The sequence below is a fragment of the Condylura cristata genome, unplaced genomic scaffold, assembly GCF_000260355.1.
Source record: "Condylura cristata isolate star-nosed mole 26May11 unplaced genomic scaffold, ConCri1.0 scaffold00005, whole genome shotgun sequence".
Classification (NCBI taxonomy): domain Eukaryota; kingdom Metazoa; phylum Chordata; class Mammalia; order Eulipotyphla; family Talpidae; genus Condylura; species Condylura cristata.
Window position 1 is genome coordinate 59,537,280 of NW_004567106.1, and position 20,002 is coordinate 59,557,281.

The window sequence follows — 20,002 nt, forward strand, 5'->3', positions numbered from 1 at the left end:
CCATCCTCACTGGTGTGGTTCAGAGTCAGAGGGTTAATGAAGTTCAAAGACATGAGATTTCTTATGGATAGAAAAGGCAAAAGATACCTGTCTTTATCAGACCCCAGTTTTAGTTGACTTGTTACATTTTCCACAAGTGTCACGACATCCATGATGTTGTGACATTTTACTATGATGTCATTTACCTCTCTCTGAATTTAAGGATTTTCTCTCAAAGATTCTTGTGTGCAAGTATTGCTACAGAGAAAAATATCTTCCCCCAAGAGTGAAGAGTCCTCTTCTATCTTAGGACATCTGATTTATTCCAGTTCTAAGATACTAAGTAGCTCCTACCAAATTTTCCTCAAACCAAGCAGGATTTTTCCTACTATACCTTCTAACTCTAATCTCACAGTTTCAAGCAAAAGAAAAGGACTGAATAGCTTGTTGGGAGTTTAGTTATGTGGGGTGTTATGTAGAAGAGAAACACTAAACTGTCTTGAATTTTTAAAGAACCTGCCGCAGGTGCCTGAATGAATGCAAAGTTCAAGGAATAAATCGGCTTCTGGTTTTATTTTAGCACTAACTCATACTAACTGTTAGATGTCAGCATATTTGCTCAAAAATATATTTTGGGAGGATATAAAATGAACAGTCCATATTTTGACTGATTATATCATGAAGTTAGGGAGACTAAACAAATACATAGGAAATGATGTAAAATTCTGAGTAAGTGATATGTGTTCAAGTAGATGGGATGTCAAAAGAAACCCATTAGAACTGAGTTCTAAAAAGCACTTTTTGTAATAGCCTTATTAATTATTCCTTCCTGATTTTCCCAGTTCTTAGTAACCCAAAGGTTAGTCTAAGGCAGAACTAAAATTGTAGCTTCCTAATTTTTGGTTCATTTACTCTTCTGTCCTCCCTTTTAGATTCTCAGCCCTGTGCTTCCTTCATTTATCCCAGATCTTTTTGGGAGAAGGAAAGGTTCAAGCCTGAAATAGCTAGTGAGGAAGCGATGTTACAACTTTACAGACCACTGGGCTTGAAGTGCAAGCATTCATTCCTTAGAACTGAGGGCCAGTGAGCAAAAGTTGAGTATTTGTCACTCAACTCTAGGAATTAGGTGTGTTCCAGAATTTTAAGACCTAGCCTGGAGAGAACAGTAGTCAAGAGTCATTAATACTTACACTGGGTTTTCTGTGGTCTGTTCCAGATGAGTATGTGGCAAGCCTACACCTGCCCACCTTTGATGCCCACCTGACTGAACTGACAGATGAGCAGGCCAAGTATCTGGGACTCAACAAAAATGGGCCCTTCAAGCCTAATTACTACAGGTGCCTTGGGTTCCCCAGAAAACAAAGAGGCCTGGGTAACAAAGAGCTTCCTGCACTGGAATTGAACTTTGTATTCATCACCACAATTATGTGAACTCAGAAAAATGAGCTCACTCCCCCTCACTCACACCCCCAAAGACTCTTTGAAGTCTTCTCTAGACAAATTCTTGAATTTGCCTTTCTCCATTTCATTCTCTTGATGTTTACATGCCGATGGAGAAATACTAGTCTTTCTGATATGAGAAAGTGCCATAATTATGTACCCTCACCATATGCTTCAGAGAAGTCCCTGCCTCCCAGTTAGGGCTTTAGGCAAATTTCATGTCCTGGTAACCCCACAGGGCGATAACATCATAGTCTCATCTTTCTTTTCCCCTCCAGGTATTAAGTTCCTGTAACTCAAGCCAGATGAAGTTTTAAGGAATAGAACTCCAAGTCTTTTCTTCACTCCTATACAGGAAAGAATCCAGCAAGCTGCTTCTCCAATCAGCTACCCGCCGTGCTCACCCTATATGTTAGGTTATTTATTTATTAAAATCTAGAATCCTGTGCCTGTTGCCTTGGCCCATAGTGTGGTTACTGCCCTGAATGCCGGGAGAGCCACAGAGAGCAAGTTGAGGAAGGAAAGAAATGGGGTAACCATTCCTAATGCATCTCTTGCATCATTCCCCATTGACTGAATCCTCAGCAGTGGTCATTTTTCTCTTGTCCAGGCTCAGGAGATAGTGCAGGGATTCCAGACTCCTTGTTCCCTGGAGTTTTCTGGAATAAATGTTCAGCAACTGCCTTTCTCAGCTTTGGCCTTTCCCTAGGTGAGGCCTTTTGGAAGCCACTGAATTAACATGACCTGGGTTCCCAGCCTTGACCATCACTGTCACTGCCTTCTTTATAAAATGGCTAGGAAGGAGTGTTTTGGCTTTGACAAGCGACACTAAGAACTCAGCTGTGCCTTTGCTTACTGGGAGTATCCTTCCTTTCCTAAGACGCCTTTCTTCTCCTTAAATATGTCCATTTTAACATTTTCTGGTTCCAAGAGGAATGTGCCTCCATTATTTCCTCAGCAGCTCTGGTGTTTGTCAGACATCCATTTTGCCCTCTAACCCAATGGCCCTCTACTCAGGAAGTGGGGGCCAGCCCTGCTCGGGCCCATAGTTTTGCTTCCTTGTCATTTCCCTGGGTAGTTTCCCAGGGTACTCACTTCAGATTTGTACTGTCTCAGAAAGAGGTGTTTATTATGAATCACTGATTCCTGAACCTCCTCATTGCCTAAAACTACTTCTGAACCTGAGTAGAGAGAGACATGCTCTCCATGAGATTTCAGGCTCACATCTAGACATCCAAACAAAGCAGAATATACTTGTCTCCTGGGAAGGGCTTTTCAGCTTAACTGAGTTTAACAGAATAAACTATACACTGTAAACTGTGTCCAGGTGATCAGAGCTAGTTTGACTGGTTTGAACCTCATCAGACATTCATCCCTTTAGCCATCACTGTTGATGAGACTCAGATCAAATGTCTGCAACTTAGAACATGGGCTTCTCTGCTAAGATACCTTCTTATGCTCTGGCTCCTTCCATTTTAGGATTTCATATTTCAGAGGTAGTTTATTGAGTAATCCCAACTTTATAAAACAATTAGTAATGTGAGCAGCCTGAAATTTTATGTCCCACCAAAGTTTGGATTCCTTTTGACGACTGACATATCAGTCTTAAGGATTCCACTGGGGTCAGATCAGTTCTAAGAGTTAAAGTCTGGAGTGGCCTTAGGAATTTTGAATGAAATGAGTCCCATCCCCCACCACCACCACCACTAGTCCTATTTAACACTCTCAGGTTTGATTATTTGCCCTTTTTTACCCCCATCCTGATCTGCCTCCAAGTCTCGAGACCAAGGTGACTCAAGGTGACTCAAGGAAACACCAGGCCACCCAGGATTGATCACTATGATCTTCCCATCTTGTCCTCCTCCCTTACCTCCACCTTCTCAAACTTCCCCTGTCTTTACATTACATCCTCAGAGCTAGTCTGGAAGTAACCTTCCTTTTGGAGGTCTGGAGGTGAGCCCTTGAGTAAATGGCGGTTTGTTTCACTAAATAGTAGATAGGCTCATCCCATAGAGTCTGGTTCTTCAGAGGCCATATATTTTAGAAAGGATGAGGAAAGTACCACATGTATGGCTGTCTTCTTTCATGAGGATAATCATAAATGCTGAAAATTCCACTAGGATGCTCAGCTCTTCCTTTTGCCTACCTCATCTGATTTTGTATTAATTTGTCAGATCACTGTAGCAAAAGATTTAGATCTTTGTGTCTCATTTTATATCCAATCAAGATTCCACTAGGCAGATATCTGGGCTCTAGGCTATTGCATGTTGGGTCAAAAATCATAACCTGCAGTTTTTGAGCAAAGTTGGGCTCTCTCTGGAGCTTTCTAAATACCGATCCTGCTAGAGCACACTCTGCCTTGTTATAGTGAAGAGAGCCATTCCAACTTCAAAAAGGAGTCACATTTGGCTTCTAGGTTAGGTTACCAGTGTTGCCACCCATGGTGAGGTGTATAGCCTCTGAGTTTCAGAGGACTCCACTTCCTTTCTCTCTGGGGAACCTGTGTCAGCTAGCATGAAAAGGAGAGACCCAAGCCAACCTAGTGTTGGAAATTAGCCACTATACCCTCTCCCCTTGGAATCAGAATAAATGTATCTTCTTCCTTCAAGCTTTCATCTATGCATCCTAAGAAAGAAGATTATCTCTTTCCCTCTGAGTTGTTTTCTTAATGAATTCTTCAAATTCTTAATGAATTTGTGTTAGTTTCAAGGTCTTTTTTGTGTGTCTTAATGGAAATATACTCACTTTGCTTTTTCCCATTATAAAAAGTATCTGGTCTACCTTCCTTTTGTCCTCCCACCTCTCCATCCTAGCCTCCCATATGAGCACGGCGTCCCATGGCCACATACTCCTGCGAAGCTTTTTTGCTGCTTGGCTTTTCTCTGAACAGATCTGAAATTGCTGCTCCTGTGGTTTTCTCAAAATTAACTTTGTCATGGTTTTAAAAAAGAAATCACAATGCATTGTTGCATTAAGCTTTTTTAATAAAGGAAAATTACAGAAAGAAAATAGGCAACACCAGCAAATTATATGTGGACTAGTTCTAAACTATATATACATACACACATATATTTCATATATATATATATATATACACACACACACACATATATATGTGTGTATATATATATATATATATATATATATATATAAACAATCACCTCGTTCTCATTGTCATCTTACTGAAAGGATAGAAAACCTCTAAGGATCACCATTTCTGAGAGGCTCTTGGAAATCTTTATGTCTAAGTGATTGTATTAGATCAGCAATAATGACTATGTAATCTCAAAAGATAAATAAAATATTCTTAAAATGGGATCTTGTCTTATGAGTATTCCTTGCTTCTGTGAACCAAGAATTTGGAGATAAGATGTTTCTGAGCAAAAGGCTAGAGAGCCTGCTTCAGGGCAAGAATATGAAGCGCTGAAACAGTTCCTACTTGGCATGTTTGAGTGACCTAACATTGCATAAAGAACCAGCTTTCTCAGAACAAAGAAACTAAACCTCTTAAGACAAAGAAACAAAAACCTCATTCTCTTTCTGCTACCCTTAGCTAGAGAGCCTAGGGTTGGGCAGTGCTGTTACTTGAGGTCAGTGGACCCTGATACCAGTTCCTTGCTACATTCAACAAAGGGGAAGTAAGACATGTATCTGGCAGGATTGGTCTCTAAGCCAGTTTTTTAATGAGAGGATGAATCCAACCCCCTGTGCTTTCTCAGTTACCACTTTTGAGTAGCTTTCTGATAGCCACCTTTCGCTGACAACCTCAACTACTTTATCCTGTATACAAGATGTTTTCTTCCCTATCAAGATCTGCTAGCACTTTGACTTAGTTTAGCCACAGGGCTAAAACAGTCTGGACAGCTTGCCATGGCCCAAAGCTGGTACTAATCCAGTTGAGAATGTAATGAAGACTGTGAGCCAGCTGACAGGATTTGCTCCCTGCAACAGGGTTTGACTCTGTTTTTGTGAATGATAGCCATAATTTTAGACTCACAGGGTTTAGTATATCTAAAGACTGACTCTTGTTATTTCCTTAATTTGTGGTATTGTAGAAAGCTTGGACTTTGAGTCAGTCTAACTTGACCAGCTCTGCCATTTACAAGTTGTATAGCAAACTATATAACCACTCAGAGGCTTAGCTTTCTTGCCTGAGAAATGAGTAATGTTAATCTCTTGAGGTAAGCATTTAATAACCTGATTTAATTAAAAATTTAAAAAAGACCTGGCACACACTAAGTTCTGCATAAATATCAATTCCATGACTTATGTATGGTCTGCAGTCTCCATCTCCTCCTCATACCCATTTATGCCCTTGCTGATGAGAAGAGGGTATTCTGAACTTACTCGCCATTTTCTGGGTGGCCTGATGTCCTACGTGCTTTTAAGGTTTTTGGCATCTTAATTTTAAGCTTTTCAGTACTTTATATTTTATCAAGAATCTTACCTCTATAGAATGGAGAGCCTATGAGGGAAAAGAGTCTGTCTGGCTCTTGTAACTACCTATTTAGACCTCCCACTCTGCCAGCAACCTGAGTTCTGGGATAAGAGGAAGTGGTAGAGTGAGTTTAAAAATATCTTGGCACTAGAGCCTTCTGTACAAGATAGACTAGTAGACCAGCCTCTAGTTGGCGGCTTGCTGAATTTATGGGTGCTTCTGTGGTCAGTGGTATTGATGACTGTCGGTTCTTTGTTGACAAATAAGATGACAGAGATAAGTATGCCGATTCCATGGCCTGTAGTTTCAAAGTTTTCAATTAATCCAATGGTTTCTTCTTACTTTTTCTAGGAGACGTTTCCTTCTTAAACAAGTTCTGAAAGTCTAGGCCTAATAAGCAGATAGATGTTTATCTTTGCTTCTCCCATTCCACTGGGGTGTTGGAAAGAATGGATTGAGGTCTCTTCTCATGTTAAATCTCTGCAGTCTTCATGGCACGAATTTTTAAAACCTCTTCTCTGGAAATAAAGCCAGATGGAGCTATAGGCTCAGCATTTGACTTTACATAGAGGTCAGAAGGGACTTGAGAACTGTCCTCAATCTAATTCCCAAAGGAAGATCACTCTGTTCTTTGCTTCAGAGGTAGATTGGAAAAAGAATAAAGCCTCAAAATTGTGCAATACCATCAGTCTACAGCTGCTACCATTGGGAATACTGCATACCTCCTTCATTATGCCCTGATGACTGCCTGGGATCACAAAAGAGAATATAAAATTCTGGGATTGTCAATCCTAGAGCTGTGCTTGCTGGGAGAAAGATTGGGAAGAGGAAAGAATAATTCATCTTTTTATTAAGAAACCCCATTGGGCTTTACTGTGGCAGGTTTACCACATTGAAGCAGTGATGAGGTAGGCGTGAGTTGTGAATTTTAAGGCAGAGTGTGAATCTTTAAAGAGTTTAACAAGTTATATACCCTGGTTGGGGGGGGGGGGAGGGAATGCTAAAATCAAATGCTAGTTTGGGCCTTGAGCCAGGGACTTCCTTGGAAATCCTTGAAATTTGTATCAACTCAATTCTGTTAGACCAGTGCATCTTAACTGCAGAAGATCTTGCCTTCCAGGGAACATTTTGCAACATCTGTAGACACTTGATTGTCCCAACTAGGGGGAAGGTACTACTAGAGAAGAGATGCCAGGGATTCTATTGCACACCCTACCCCACAGGACAGTACCCCCACCCCAATGACTTTTCCTAGTAAGTAGAACAGAAAGCCTGTGTTAAAACATCTATTAATGAGACATTTAAAAAAATGAAATCTGATCCTATTTTCAAGGAGCTGATACTAAGATTGGGGGAGGACCGGTGGTTTGGGAGCAGAAAATGGGAAATAATAGGCACATTAGGAGATGTTGAGGACTAGGGAGAGAAAGGAACTAGGAAAACTCCAAGGAGTAACTGAATATGTGGGTACCTTTTTTCTTTCTCCTATCCCTAATAAACCTGTTCTTTAAAAATGTGAAAAAGAGAAAAAGAAAACTCCAAGGAATGTTTACTATTTTAACTGTCACCTGCTGACTAGTAGTGTGAGGAGATAAAAGTTAAGAAAGGGATAGAGCTGTGCATAAGATACAGGAAGTGGGAGTTTTCCTGTGAGCCATGGGCTTTAGGATATAGTAAAAAATACAAGGATTTTGGATCCAAGCACTTGACACCAGCCTGAATAGATTAAGGAGATCAAAAGGAAGCCTTTCTGGAGGAGTTGGAAACTATGGAAGTATAGATGTTGGCCAAGAGAAGAGCAGAGTTTCTTGCAAAGAGAACAGGATATGCAAAGGTATTGAGACAAGATAGGAGTTTGATAGCTTGGGTACAGCATAATTAATGTCAGTGAGTCCAAGTTTTCTCAACAGTAATGCTGTAGTAATGAAAATAATGGACAAAGAGGTATGATGTGGAACGTGCTTTGTGAATGCAACTCCTGGAACAAATTGGCAGTTCAGCAATCTCCCCACTTCTTACCTACTTGGTTCCACTTAACTCCTCTTAGCTTCCTTGTTGGGGCATCTATTATCAACCCAGAGAGTTGTTTGTTCATTCATTTATTCACCATTTTTTATTTTCTTATATTGTTCATTTTTGCACAATATTTGATTTCTCCCCTCAGGTGTCGTCTCCATAAACCTCCCACCACCACATCACGGGTGAACTGTCACCATCGTCCCTGTGATCGTCCCTGTTTTGACCCTTCTCCCTCTCCCTCCCCTCCTGTAAGTCTCTGATCTATAGTTTGCCTGAAAGTTTTGTCTGGTTTTTTTTTAACCCTTTGTCCAGCTTTCCTATATTCCTGAACCATCTGATATATTTCTTTTTCCTTCCAACCCAGACAGTTTAAGTACTTACCGTAAACTGCTTTTTAGATCAGTTTCAGGGCGGGCAGACTACACAGCCTCGACTGCTCCAGGTAAAACTCAGCCTTAAGGAAAGATCCTAGAGGAATGGAGAAAGGACTGGGGGTCAGGTGGGTGGGGGCTTGTTCTCTAGGCGACATTTACATTCCTCAGTTCACACCAGGAAGATGCCCCATTTCAGCAGAGAAAGCCAGATGACCAGAAGCCCTGAAGGACACCAGCAATTCAGTGAAGTAAACACCCCCTACCGCCGGGAGGGGTGAGTTCTCTTCAGAAATCCCAGCTCCCAGAAAAGGGCAGGTCCCTGTTAACTACGGTGTCCCAGGCCAGTGCCGTCCCTCCCAGCGACAGAAGCGGGACTTGGGGACAGAGGTCTGCGGTAATGGGGGAACACAGACTGCAGTGGAGCGTGAGGCGGAGACTAGAGCTCCCGAAAGGTCGCTGTTTGGGAGGGGGTGAGCGCTGAGGGACACCGAGTGAGAAGCTAAGAGATAACCCAACTGAATTCAGGACCGGGAATTCGGAAGGTGAAGCCGGGAGCCAACACCCCTGGAGACTCTGGTTCCAAGCAGCGCAGCAGGACTCAAAAAAATAAAAAGGGGGGAAAAAAAATCCCTGAATGAGCCCCCACCTCCTGCAAGTCCCGCCCGAGAGATGGAAAAACCAATCGAGAGGCGGGGCGGGGCTTCGGGTAGAGAATTCAGCCAATAGTTGAGAAGGGGGCGGAGCCTGCCCCGGGCGCGCGGCAGTGGGGTCGCTCCGGGCAGTGAACGCTGAGCGGCTGAGGGGAGCCACTAACCCAAGCCGCATGGAGGACCCCGGGGCACCCGGGGCCGGCTGCCCGCCAGCCAACGGCAACGGTAACGGCAACGGCAACGGTGGCGGCAAAGGGAAACCAGCGGCGCCCAAAGGCCGGGAGGCGTTCAGAAACCAGCGGCGGGAGTCGGAGGTGAGGAGCCCGAAAAGCTTCAGTTGGGGCCGGGAGACACCCGCGGGCGGGAAGCGGCAACTGAGGTGATTCGGACCCGACACCCTGCTCGCTGCCGAGATCCCTCAGCGCGCCGACTGCCGCTCGAAGCTGCCTGGGTTCTGCAGCCGCGAACCCTTCTCAGCAGCGTCCTGCACGCGCGGGTCGGGTGGCTGCCTGGCTGGCCTCCCCTCCCCTCAGGGTGGGGGGGCGCGCAGATGTCGCTACCAGCTACTTTGCAAATATTTATCTCACTTCGACCCCTTGCTGGAGAAATTCATCTGTGCAATTTACAGGTAAGGACTCAGACACGGGAGGTTAAGGGGCCGGCCTGATGGGGGGAGCCCAGAGCTCCGTCGCAGTGAGGGCGTAGGTAGCTGCCCTCCCACCTCGATGCACCCAGAGCGCTGGGCCCGCTGTGCCTCGGATCTACACATGCCCCCAAACCCGCGGGTCCGCAGGCCCTCGGGGAGTGCCCTAGGCGGACGTCAGGACCCTACCAGTCAGGATTACCCCAACACGACTCAAGGCTGGCCGGACTGGAGCAGGTGTTTGGGTGGAACTGCCCAGGACACAGACCCACAGATAGGACTGGGTCTCTTACCCTTCTGAAAAGAAACCCTCATGCAGCCAGTTTCCATCAACTGACCAAGAGCAGGATTGGATTTGTGTGACCATTCAGGAGAATAGATGACAAAATGTCAGCTGTGAAGGTTCTGTTCAGATCATCTGGTGTTAGCTCTTCCTTGCACAGAAATAAAAGAGACAGAAGTCAGTTGCCCAAGATCATATATCTGGCAGAGGGACCAAGGTTTTGAGGTCAGTCAAAACGGGTTTCGAATCCCAGTCCTACCACTTACTGCCTTTGGCAAATGCCCAGCTCCAGTTTCTTTATCTGTGAAATGAGGTTAACACTACCTACCTCAGAAGGTGGTGGTAAAGTCAAATGAGATAATTGAATGTAAAATATTTAGTTCAGGGCAGTCAGGGTGCATGTAAGTGGTCATTTCTTAGTGCTGTATTACTATCCTCAAGTGGTAGAACTAGAAGCCAGATGTTAGGCATTCTAGTCCACTCTTTACTATTTGAATAGCATTTTAGTTTCCAAAGGGATTTCATGTATGCTTCTCATACATGAAGTGAGTAGGAAATGCAACCCATTTTTTAAGCGAAAAGGGGAGAACAGACTGACCTAACGTCACACCACCTTCAGGTCCTAGCCATCAAGTCATCTCCCTCTCTACCTCGGTATAACCCTGACCTTTGAAGGCACCCCGTACCTCCTTCCCCAATCATTGTTCTTGCTCAATTTTGAGGAGGGGGGTGAGTCATTATTAATTCAACAAGTCTTTTCTATATGCTTGTGGGGTTTTAGGTGTAAGGATTCAGTGTGAACAAGACAAGGTCTTTGCTCTGTGAAACTAACATTCTAGTAGGGGTGGAAGGACAGACAGTGACAAATAAAGCTCCTTCTGACATAGAAGACCTTTTCCTCATCTATCAAGTCTTTTCAGGAAAAGGCTCTGGTAGCATTCTAGGTTTACTGATGAGTGCAGTATCCAGAGACTCAGCTTTCCCCCAGCACCGCAGTGTGCCTCTGATTGTCTGCAGCTGCACTTTCCACGCTTGGAAATGAACAACTGCAGCGGGCCTCTCTCTCCAGGCTCATTGCCTGCCAAACGCTGGCTGAAAAAAATTAGCTTTTCTCCACCTTCCACTGCAGCAGGAGAACTGCTTTTACCTATCAGTACTTCCCTATAGCTACAACACCCAGTGCCAGACCAGTCGACTATCGGCTTTTCCTTTCTCCCTCCTTATGCTTTCCTGTGGAAGACAGTCCTCAAGGGAGACAGTGTTTTCTCTCTAGGGCTTGTAGAGGATTACTACTGGCCCTAGTCAAGAGAGCATTCTTGTACATCACTGTATTTATGGTTCATTATCTAAGGCGGTTGATGAAACCATTGACTATGGTTGAGCTTAATTTTTAGTCTTCTCTTCTTGGATTCAAGGCCAGCTCTTCTTTGAAACTCTCTAAGGGCTCACCTTGAGTCACCTTATTAGTATAAACTCACATACTGTTGACTGGGGCACTTTATGAATAACAGATGCCCCTATCACTCAAAATCCCAATGGTTTTAGGAGTTCTGTTCCAGGAACTCCAGGATAAAGACCAAAAATTTTTTTTGTACCACACTAAGGGTATGAAACTTGCTCAAGATTACATAATATGTGACAGAACTGAAATTTAAAGCTTCTTAAATTCATTATATTAATATATACTAGTAGGAAATATGCCCAAATACTTACAGAGGTTAGATTATATATATGTTATCTATAACATAACAAAACATCCTAAGAAATCTAGTCTTTGACAAACCATAGATGTGACGCATACAGCAGAGGAGGGGGAAGGAGCAGGGTCAAAACAGGGGAGGGAAGAGCACAAAAGACTAGAGTGAGAGTTAACAGGTGCTGTGATGGTGGGAGAACTATGGGAACTACTTGAGGAGATAAACAAATACTGCACATAAATGAACATTAGAATCCAATTCTCTTGGGTTTTGTCCATTTTGTTTTTTTTTCCTAGAAATCAGCAAGATGTTTTTATGGCCTTTGTTTATGTAGCTCAGATACGGGCACTGAGTGTAACTTTCATATTTGTCCACAATCCTGGTCTTTTGCCCAGAGTTTCTATTCTATGTAGGACTCTTCAGCTTCTCCCTGCACTGACCTCAAATTTTGGGTTGAAAGAAGGTACTTCTTGGATGAAAGACCTAGATGGGAATCTCCCAACTCTCTTTCCAGTCTAAGCTTTGCTTCCAAAGGGGGAAAGATGAAATGAGAGGATAATCTCCTTTTGTCAACCCCTTTTCCCAAGTTATCACAAAGATTTCTTCATTACAGGGCTCTGTGGACTGCCCCACTCTGGAATTTGAGTATGGCGATGCAGATGGACATGCAGCAGAGTTGTCAGGTATGAAAGGCCTGTGAGTGGAAACATGGCCAGGAGGAGAGGAAAGTGGCCTGAGCCACTGTTATCTTGTCTGTTCTCAACAAGTGGCTGTTGAACAAGAACTTTGGCCACATTGCCTCTTCTCTCCATCCTCTAGTGGTAAACAGCTTTATTTTCACATTTCCTTCTGTGAATTTTTCCTTAGTGTTCTTCATTCTTTTATTCTATCACTCTATCTGCTTATCCTTCCTTCACTTTTGGTACAGTCACAAATCTGTTTTCTCTCCATCTTCTCCCCATTTCTCTTCTCTTCTCTTTCTCTTGCATATTTGCCTATATCCTCTTCTGTATGCCACCCTCTCCCTCTCCATCCTGTTCCATCTGTCCTATTCCATCTCTTCCTTTCCTCTTCTACCCCTATCTTTCTCCCTTCACTAACATATGCCCCTTATTAAAATCTCAGCTATGTCTGAGTGAAAACTATAGACAACTGGTAAGCTAAGCAATACTGGATATGTCACCTATATCCACCATAATGAACTCCGCTTGGATGTTTTCTGAGCTAGAAATAAAGGATCCATTTCCTTCAGGACTGGACCGCTTTTCTTTGGCTTTGTAGTTTAGGCTAAATGTGATCTCCTCATATAAGGCCTTCCGTGTTACACGTGCTATGAATGCCAGTTATTAATAAATGAGCTTTTGGTGGAGACGATGTGAACATTAAATATTCTGTCACATGGAAGCAGCACTTTGAGACATGCTTTTTCAGAAAAAAATGTTTTTAAAGAAGTGAATAAGCACAGGGAATAAATTTCATGAGTGACAGAAATAGAAAGCTAAGCTTAATAATCATCAAAGAATTTGAATCAGAATGTGGGTATGAGTGGATCTCTAAAGGGAGAATAAGAGATTGAAAAGATGAACAACTCAATAGAGATGTGGTCAAAGAATATGAATAGGAATTCATAGAATGCAAGACCATATGGCCACTAAATATTTAAAAAGATGTTCAGTTATACTAGTAAATGAGAAAAAGCAAATCAAAATAATGAGGTAAGACTTATTTTTCTCAGATATCAAACCTTAAAAGCCTGGGCAAGAGAATAGAGAAATGAGTAGGCATGAGGGAACAGAATTTAACACTGGAGAGCAATTTGGTAATAACTAGGAAAGTTAAAGATACATTCGTATTATAACCCATGAATTCCACCAGATTTACATACTACAGAGACACTTGAGCGTAAGACAACATGTATGAAAATGCTTATTGGAGCTATTGTGAAAAATTGAAAATAATTTAGTAGGGGAAGGGATAAACTGTAGTAATATAGTAGGCTGCTATTTAGCCACTAAAATAATGAGCTTAATATGAGTGTTTAATATGAGCCACTAAAATAATGAGTTCAGTATCAATAAATGTTAAGAACATAATACCAGGGGAAAGAAACAGTGACAAAATAATTTATACAACATGATACTCCTTGGACAGAAACTTTAAAAACATGATCTATAGGTTGCTTATAGGTGTATAGATATGTAGTGAAAGTATAAAAATTAACATGTGAAACCCACTCACCAATTTTATTATGGTGGTTACCTCTAGAGAGAGAAATAAGACAGATTGGAGAGGATGAAATCCTAAATGTCTGGACATTTGTTTAATTTGAGTGGAAGATACACACTATATGTATTCTATACTTACCTATATATGAAAATTGTAATCTAAATTTTAAAAAGTGAAAAGTTGAGTGCATAAGAGCCCTGCTCCCTTCTCTGACTGGGTTTGCACTCACTCTTTAAAAATACATATCCACATTACTCACTATGACTGGAGAATTTAAGATTTAGAGGGAATTTGCTTCCAGTCATTCCAGGATTCTAGAACTCAAGATTCAAAAGCCCTGGCTCCCACACAAGGTGTTTTCCAAGTATTAGACAGCTGGCTGGAACATAAGTGAATTTTTCTTTCTTTGTGAATTATCTGTGACCTAGTTAAAATTCTAACAAGGGTCTCAGTTGAGGGACAGATTTTGAGGAAATCTGGGAAATCTGTACTGTCACCTACTGAATTCTTAAAATCAATTCTTCATACTCTGTAAGATGAGACTATTGGTAAAAGGTCTGTGTGTGGGGTGGGGAGGAGAGAGAACATTTTTATTTCTTTAAGTTCTCTGCATTTTATATTGAGAGGCTACTGTGAAGTTAGATTTTTCTGGGCACAGGCAGTCCTTTGGCAACCATGGCTGGTTTGATGCTGCCTCAGTCCAGGTGGATGTGAGAAAGAACCTAAAACTTCTATACCTTTCGAGGAAACTAAAGAGGAAGAATGAGCTGACTCCAGCCCTAAGAAGCCATACTCTCCAGTCCTTACACTAACTCTAAATAGCACAGGATCCTGCCCCTAAATTTCAGGAGGGCCTCCCTGGTGGCCCTAGAGTTAAGTCTCAGCTCTACCACCTTGAGGGCCAACTATGACTAATGCCTGAGTGGCATCAGACTAATGGCCTGAATTTGATCCCCAGTACCTAACCAGGGGGCTAATTCACACATGGCACAGCAGACCTCTCCTGTCTCACCCTCTATTCCCCTTAGCAGTGTATTTCAGTAGATCAGCCATTTCTGCTCCCCACTCTGTCTCTGGTGAAGCCTCTCAGCCCCCATCTCTGACCTATACCCCAGTTCTTCTATGTAAAAATAAAATATTTTTTTAATGAATGTTTAAATTGTATATTTAAAAAAGTTCAGGAGATGTATTTCCTCTTCCTAAAGACAGTATAGTGGACCTTGGTGGACAAGCAGAATGGGCTGAGTCCTAAGAAACAGGAATGATGATGACATTAAGTCCTTTTTGCTGCAACTATCCCCTTGGCCCTGACCAAATGTTGAGGGCCGCCTTCTCTGCTATAGCAGCCAGCTGGCAGGAGGAGGACAGGTTTGATGGTTTAATCACCCAGGGACACAAATGGCTATTTTTAACTGCTCCAGAAGGGAGGACACTGGCTCTGGATTGAATTGGACACAGGAATGTGTTGGAAGCCTTAGCTCTTTCATGCCACCCTCGCTATCCCAGGCCTCTTCTGTAAGGGCCTGCTGAATGTGTGTCACTATTCTATCTTTCCTTCCACAGAATTGTATAGCTACACTGAGAACCTGGAATTTACCACTAACAGGAGGTGCTTTGAAGAAGATTTCAAGACTCAAGGTGACCCCAGATCCTTATTCACAGAGACCTTTTCCTTCCATGGTATCCCAGCCTGATCTAGAAAAAAATCTAAAACAACGTATGACCTTTCTTCATTCTTTCCATAACCATATGGCTTCTCTACCCCCTCACCCCTTCTTTCATATGGGGTAGACTTTCCTATATCTCCAGTGGAGTAGCCATGGAGTAGAAGCAAGAGAAGCCTGGGCTGAGTCCCATTCCCTGATATAAAGCACCAAGAGAACAGAGGCATGGTGAGGTGGGGCTGGGCTGGTGGCCTACTGCTGATAGATCCCTGTGTCTAGTCAAGCCCTTGACTTAATGTTCAACCCCTGCCTCCAAATCTGCCTTACTCCCAGTGACAGCTAACAATAATTTCATGTACCCAGTTGTGACCCTCTTGAACCTCCTTTTCCTTGCTTAGTAATAATTCCATTTTCAGCTCAACAAATGTGTAGTGAGAACATGTTTTGTGTCAAAGATTCAGGAATTAGAGGTGAAGGTGGATTTACAGTATCTTCAAAGAGGTGATAAACCAGTAGCAGAGGTGTGTATATATATATATGTATACACACACACACACACACATACATCATAAACCTAGCTAAGGTCAAGAGGAAAATAACAATTGTCATAAGAGAGGTAAAAGAACATCTTAGGGGACACAAACCTTCTGGCTAGAGCTTTAGTGAGAAAGATGGTTTTGAATTGCTTCTATAAGATTGGGAAAGAGGTAATTTTGGGCCTGTAAGAAGGACTGGAATTGGATATGTAGGGAAATGTAACCATTTGAAAAGGAAGAGGAGAGTGTATAAGCTGGATGGGATGTAGAAGACAGAGAAGATATGGAGGAAGATGAGGTAGCAGAGTAGGTTCAGGTGAGCTGAACATTTGAGTCCTTCTGTCAGCTCTTAATCTTCCTGAGTTAAATAAGGAAAGCTTTAGAAAAGAAGAATTTGTTGCAGTTGAGATATGAGATACGTGTTATCAGGAACCTTTCAAGAGATCATATGTGTATGATGTTCTGTCCACAGTACAAGGCAAGGAGTGGCTGGAATTGGAAGAAGATGCTCAAAAAGCCTATGTAATGGGACTCCTGGACCGGCTAGAGGTGATCAGTAGGGAGCAGCGACTGAAGGTAGCCAGGGCTGTTCTCTACCTGGCTCAAGGTGAGGTAACTTGAGAGGAGTGGAATTTAGGGAACAAAATGGTCCTAGCATGGGAAAATAAGGTCCCTGCTTCCCAAGGACAGAATTTGTCTTGTGATAAGAATAATTTGGTGTTTGTAAAGAAGATGACGAGATGGTGATCCCTTGGGGTTAGCTTTTATCTTAGCAGGCATGCCAGGATTCTTTTAGGTATTTTTGCCCTTAACCTGAACTGTAATTTTTTCACATGTGGAAAAAAGCAAGAGAGACAATGTACCCAGAGCTGGCAGCGTACCACCAGCTGAGTAGGAAGGTGGATTTTTTTTTAATCCCTATAGGCTGGCCCCAGCACTGAGACCATAGACACACACCCATATGGATCCTCTACTTTGTCCCTCATTGGTTTTTAGCAGGTTCAAGTCAGCATAGCAGCAGGTGTGGATGCTGTGAGTAATTTGGGGGTGATTAGATCTCAGTGAGGTTAATTGGGAGAAGCTTCCCAAAACAGACTTGTTGGCCAGGTGTTAAGAGAAATGAGATGGTTTAGCTGGCATGGTGAAAATAAGCCCTGAAATAAAAAATAAGAAAACTATTAGTCAAAGGAACTAGCTTAGCTGGGAGCTAAAAAAACTATAAAAGAAAAAGTCAAAGATGGAAGGGAAGAGGATAGACACTGAGTGAATGGAAGACTATAGCAGCCAAGGCAGTGCTCACCCATCTCTTGGGTCTGGGTCTCTGGCCAACTTCCAATATCATCTTTTCACCTGCGGGCATTCTCAGCAGCTCACCTAAGGGCAGCCAGGAAGTGGTGGGGAATTGATGTGCTCCCCTAGCCCAGCAACACTCTTCACTGAGACTTATGGGAGTTGTTAGTAGATGAATAGTTTAACTACCTCACCCCTCTTGGGTGAGAGAATTCCGAGTTGTGTTGTATGCTATTTCCCACAACTGCCTTCTCTAGAACTAAGCTCTTAGATGCCTTCTCTTCCCTGTCTCTTGCCTGTCTCATTTTCCTACATCTCCACTGGTGGTTCCTGGTATCATCTCCTAAATAAAACTTGTACTTTAATATAATGTTTCTCAGGGAACTCAAATTTAGAGAGGCTGCTGATGAACACAGTGAAGACTGCCTCTCTTTCCCCCTGACTTATTCCAGGAAGTTTTAGGGGAATGCTTGCCCCAACTTCATCGGTCTAACTGCAAGGCATGATTGGGAGATAGTATTAAGATTGTGGCAAGAATTGGGTTGTCCTCTTCCCCTCAACCCCATGGCACTGTCTGATTCCTTAGGCACTTTTGGAGAATGTGATTCAGAGGTCGATGTGCTACACTGGTCCAGGTACAACTGCTTCCTGCTCTATCAGATGGGGACCTTCTCAGCCTTCCTGGAGCTACTCCACATGGAAATCGAGTGAGAAGCCTTAGGGGAGGGCTGACCTAGACATTCATCTTCCTTGAAGGGTGTCTCATGTTCTATGCTGTTTCCCTCACTGGGGAGACCTGTGGTGAGCTGGGTCTCCCATACTTCAACCCAGACCTCACAGACAGTTCCTTCCCAGCTATCTGGCCTCTCTGATATTCTGTCTTCCTCTCTGAGGTTGGGCTCAGCAGCAACATCTGTTCCATTTACAGTTTCAATCCTGGGCTTCAGGGGCCTATCCTGGGTGGGTTCCCATTTTATTCAAAACACCTTCTCAGCTCAGCCTACTGTGGAATTCCAAACCTCTGGAATCTGTTCTTTCCCCTGAAAGGGAAAAGAACAATTCTTGTACTCTGCTCAATTCTTTCCCTCATAAAGTTTGCCTTCTCTGTGACTTAGTGTTTTACCTCATATCTATCACCCAGGACAGAATAAATCTATTAATCATAAGATTTTGACAAGCACCTATTTTGTATCCAGCACTGTACTAGGCATAATATTATCACACAAGGAGTAGACACCACACACCCTTTCCTTACTCACCTTCACCACAGCCTGGCTGGGGTGGCAAAATAATTCTCTGGACTCCTTTATCTTAGACTAATTTCTTTCCAGGAAATGACAGGTATGCATGTTTGTGTTTGATGAGCAGTAACACGGGGAGTGAGGAGCCTTATGGGTTCCCATCTCTCCCTTCTCATGGCAGCAACAGCCAGGCTTGTAGCAGTGCTCTTCGGAAACCAGCCATCTCTATTGCTGATAGCACAGAACTCCGGTGAGTGGAGCTAGCCACAGAATGGGGCAGTTGGCAAGCAAAGGGGTACCCTTTACCAATATCCCAGACCCACCCAGACCACTAGAAGTTGCTAATTTCCCTGCGTTGGGCTCCCATAGATTTCGTAAGGTCTCTGACTACAGACTGGGAACTGCCCTGGGAATCTCTTAGGATCCTTCTGTAATTCCAGGGTGCTGCTGAGTGTCATGTACCTCATGGTGGAAAATATCCGCCTGGAGCGAGAGACAGACTCCTGCGGGTGGAGAACAGCTCGGGAGACCTTCCGCACTGAATTAAGTAAGAAGTGACACTTAAGGAGAGGTGAAAATGGAGTGCTGATGGTGAGGGGAAGCATAGCATCTGCCTAGGAGAAGCAGACATGCCCCCAGCACTGCCCCCCACACTTTTTTGTTATAATTCACATCCTTTCTTTTAGGACAGACATACCAGGTGGCAGACATGAGGACCTGGCCTAATTACTCCCTGTGTCTGTGAACTAGCACCATTAGTATTTCATTCATGTGTCTCTTCTATGCATGGGTTGCCTTGGTTGTAAAAGAGGATAACCGACCCTTTCCCATCCCATCAGGAATTCTACTGGAAAAAATGAGTTGAATCACCTTGAAAATCAAACACTGTTTAATGTACATTGGTATTACCATTGCACAGTGATTTTAAAAATCTAGTCATTGTTGTGCATGGATGAGGTATGATATACAAAAAGCATTCAGTCCTGCAGCCAAAAAGCTAATTTTAATTACTGTTACTATTAATTTGACATCTGTTCCCATGCTTTGAGAGCTCTGTTTTACCTCCATGGCCTCCCTTCCTTCTCTTGAGGGGCTGCTCTCTGGGGGCGTCTCTAGGCCGCTTTCTCTAGGACCAGATATTAGAATTCTACTCAAAAGGGAGGTAAATTTCTTCCTCAGTGTGTTCAGAATCAGGATTACAGGGTTAGAATTTCAGTGGCCTCATCATCACTTCCTCACTTGCCTCTCCATATCCAGGCTTCTCCATGCATAATGAGGAACCTTTTGCCCTTCTGCTCTTCTCCATGGTTACCAAGTTCTGCAGTGGCCTAGCCCCGCATTTCCCTATAAAGAAGGTCCTGCTTCTGCTCTGGAAGGTGGTCATGGTGAGTGGCTGATTCTCCCCACTCCTATCTCATATCAGCAGTGCCCTCTACCACTGCAATTTCTTCTAGTCTGATTCCATGAGAAGGGAAATAGGCAGACGGTGTGTGTTAACCAATGAAGAGGCAACAAGGCTGTC

General features: G+C 43.2%; 2 protein-coding genes across 3 annotated transcripts in view; both read left to right on the forward strand.

Moving 5' to 3' along the window:
- The window catches only part of AHCYL2 (adenosylhomocysteinase-like 2), a 49,076-nt gene extending 44,716 nt beyond the window's left edge, over nt 1-4,360 (forward strand). For both annotated transcript variants that reach the window (XM_012720950.1, XM_004677033.2), the window contains exons 16-17: nt 1,196-1,316; nt 1,698-4,360. In XM_012720950.1, the coding sequence (XP_012576404.1) occupies nt 1,196-1,316; nt 1,698-1,704 (128 nt within the window). In that variant the 3' untranslated portion in view covers nt 1,705-4,360. The remainder of the gene's footprint in view (nt 1-1,195; nt 1,317-1,697) is intronic.
- A 4,692-nt stretch (nt 4,361-9,052) lies between these two features.
- The window catches only part of STRIP2 (striatin interacting protein 2), a 40,037-nt gene continuing 29,087 nt past the window's right edge, over nt 9,053-20,002 (forward strand). Inside the window, exons 1-8 of the mRNA XM_004677035.2 lie at nt 9,053-9,214; nt 12,137-12,206; nt 15,313-15,387; nt 16,422-16,556; nt 17,826-17,946; nt 18,662-18,730; nt 18,921-19,027; nt 19,738-19,865. Coding sequence (XP_004677092.1) covers nt 9,074-9,214; nt 12,137-12,206; nt 15,313-15,387; nt 16,422-16,556; nt 17,826-17,946; nt 18,662-18,730; nt 18,921-19,027; nt 19,738-19,865 — 846 coding nt within the window. The 5' untranslated portion in view covers nt 9,053-9,073. The remainder of the gene's footprint in view (nt 9,215-12,136; nt 12,207-15,312; nt 15,388-16,421; nt 16,557-17,825; nt 17,947-18,661; nt 18,731-18,920; nt 19,028-19,737; nt 19,866-20,002) is intronic.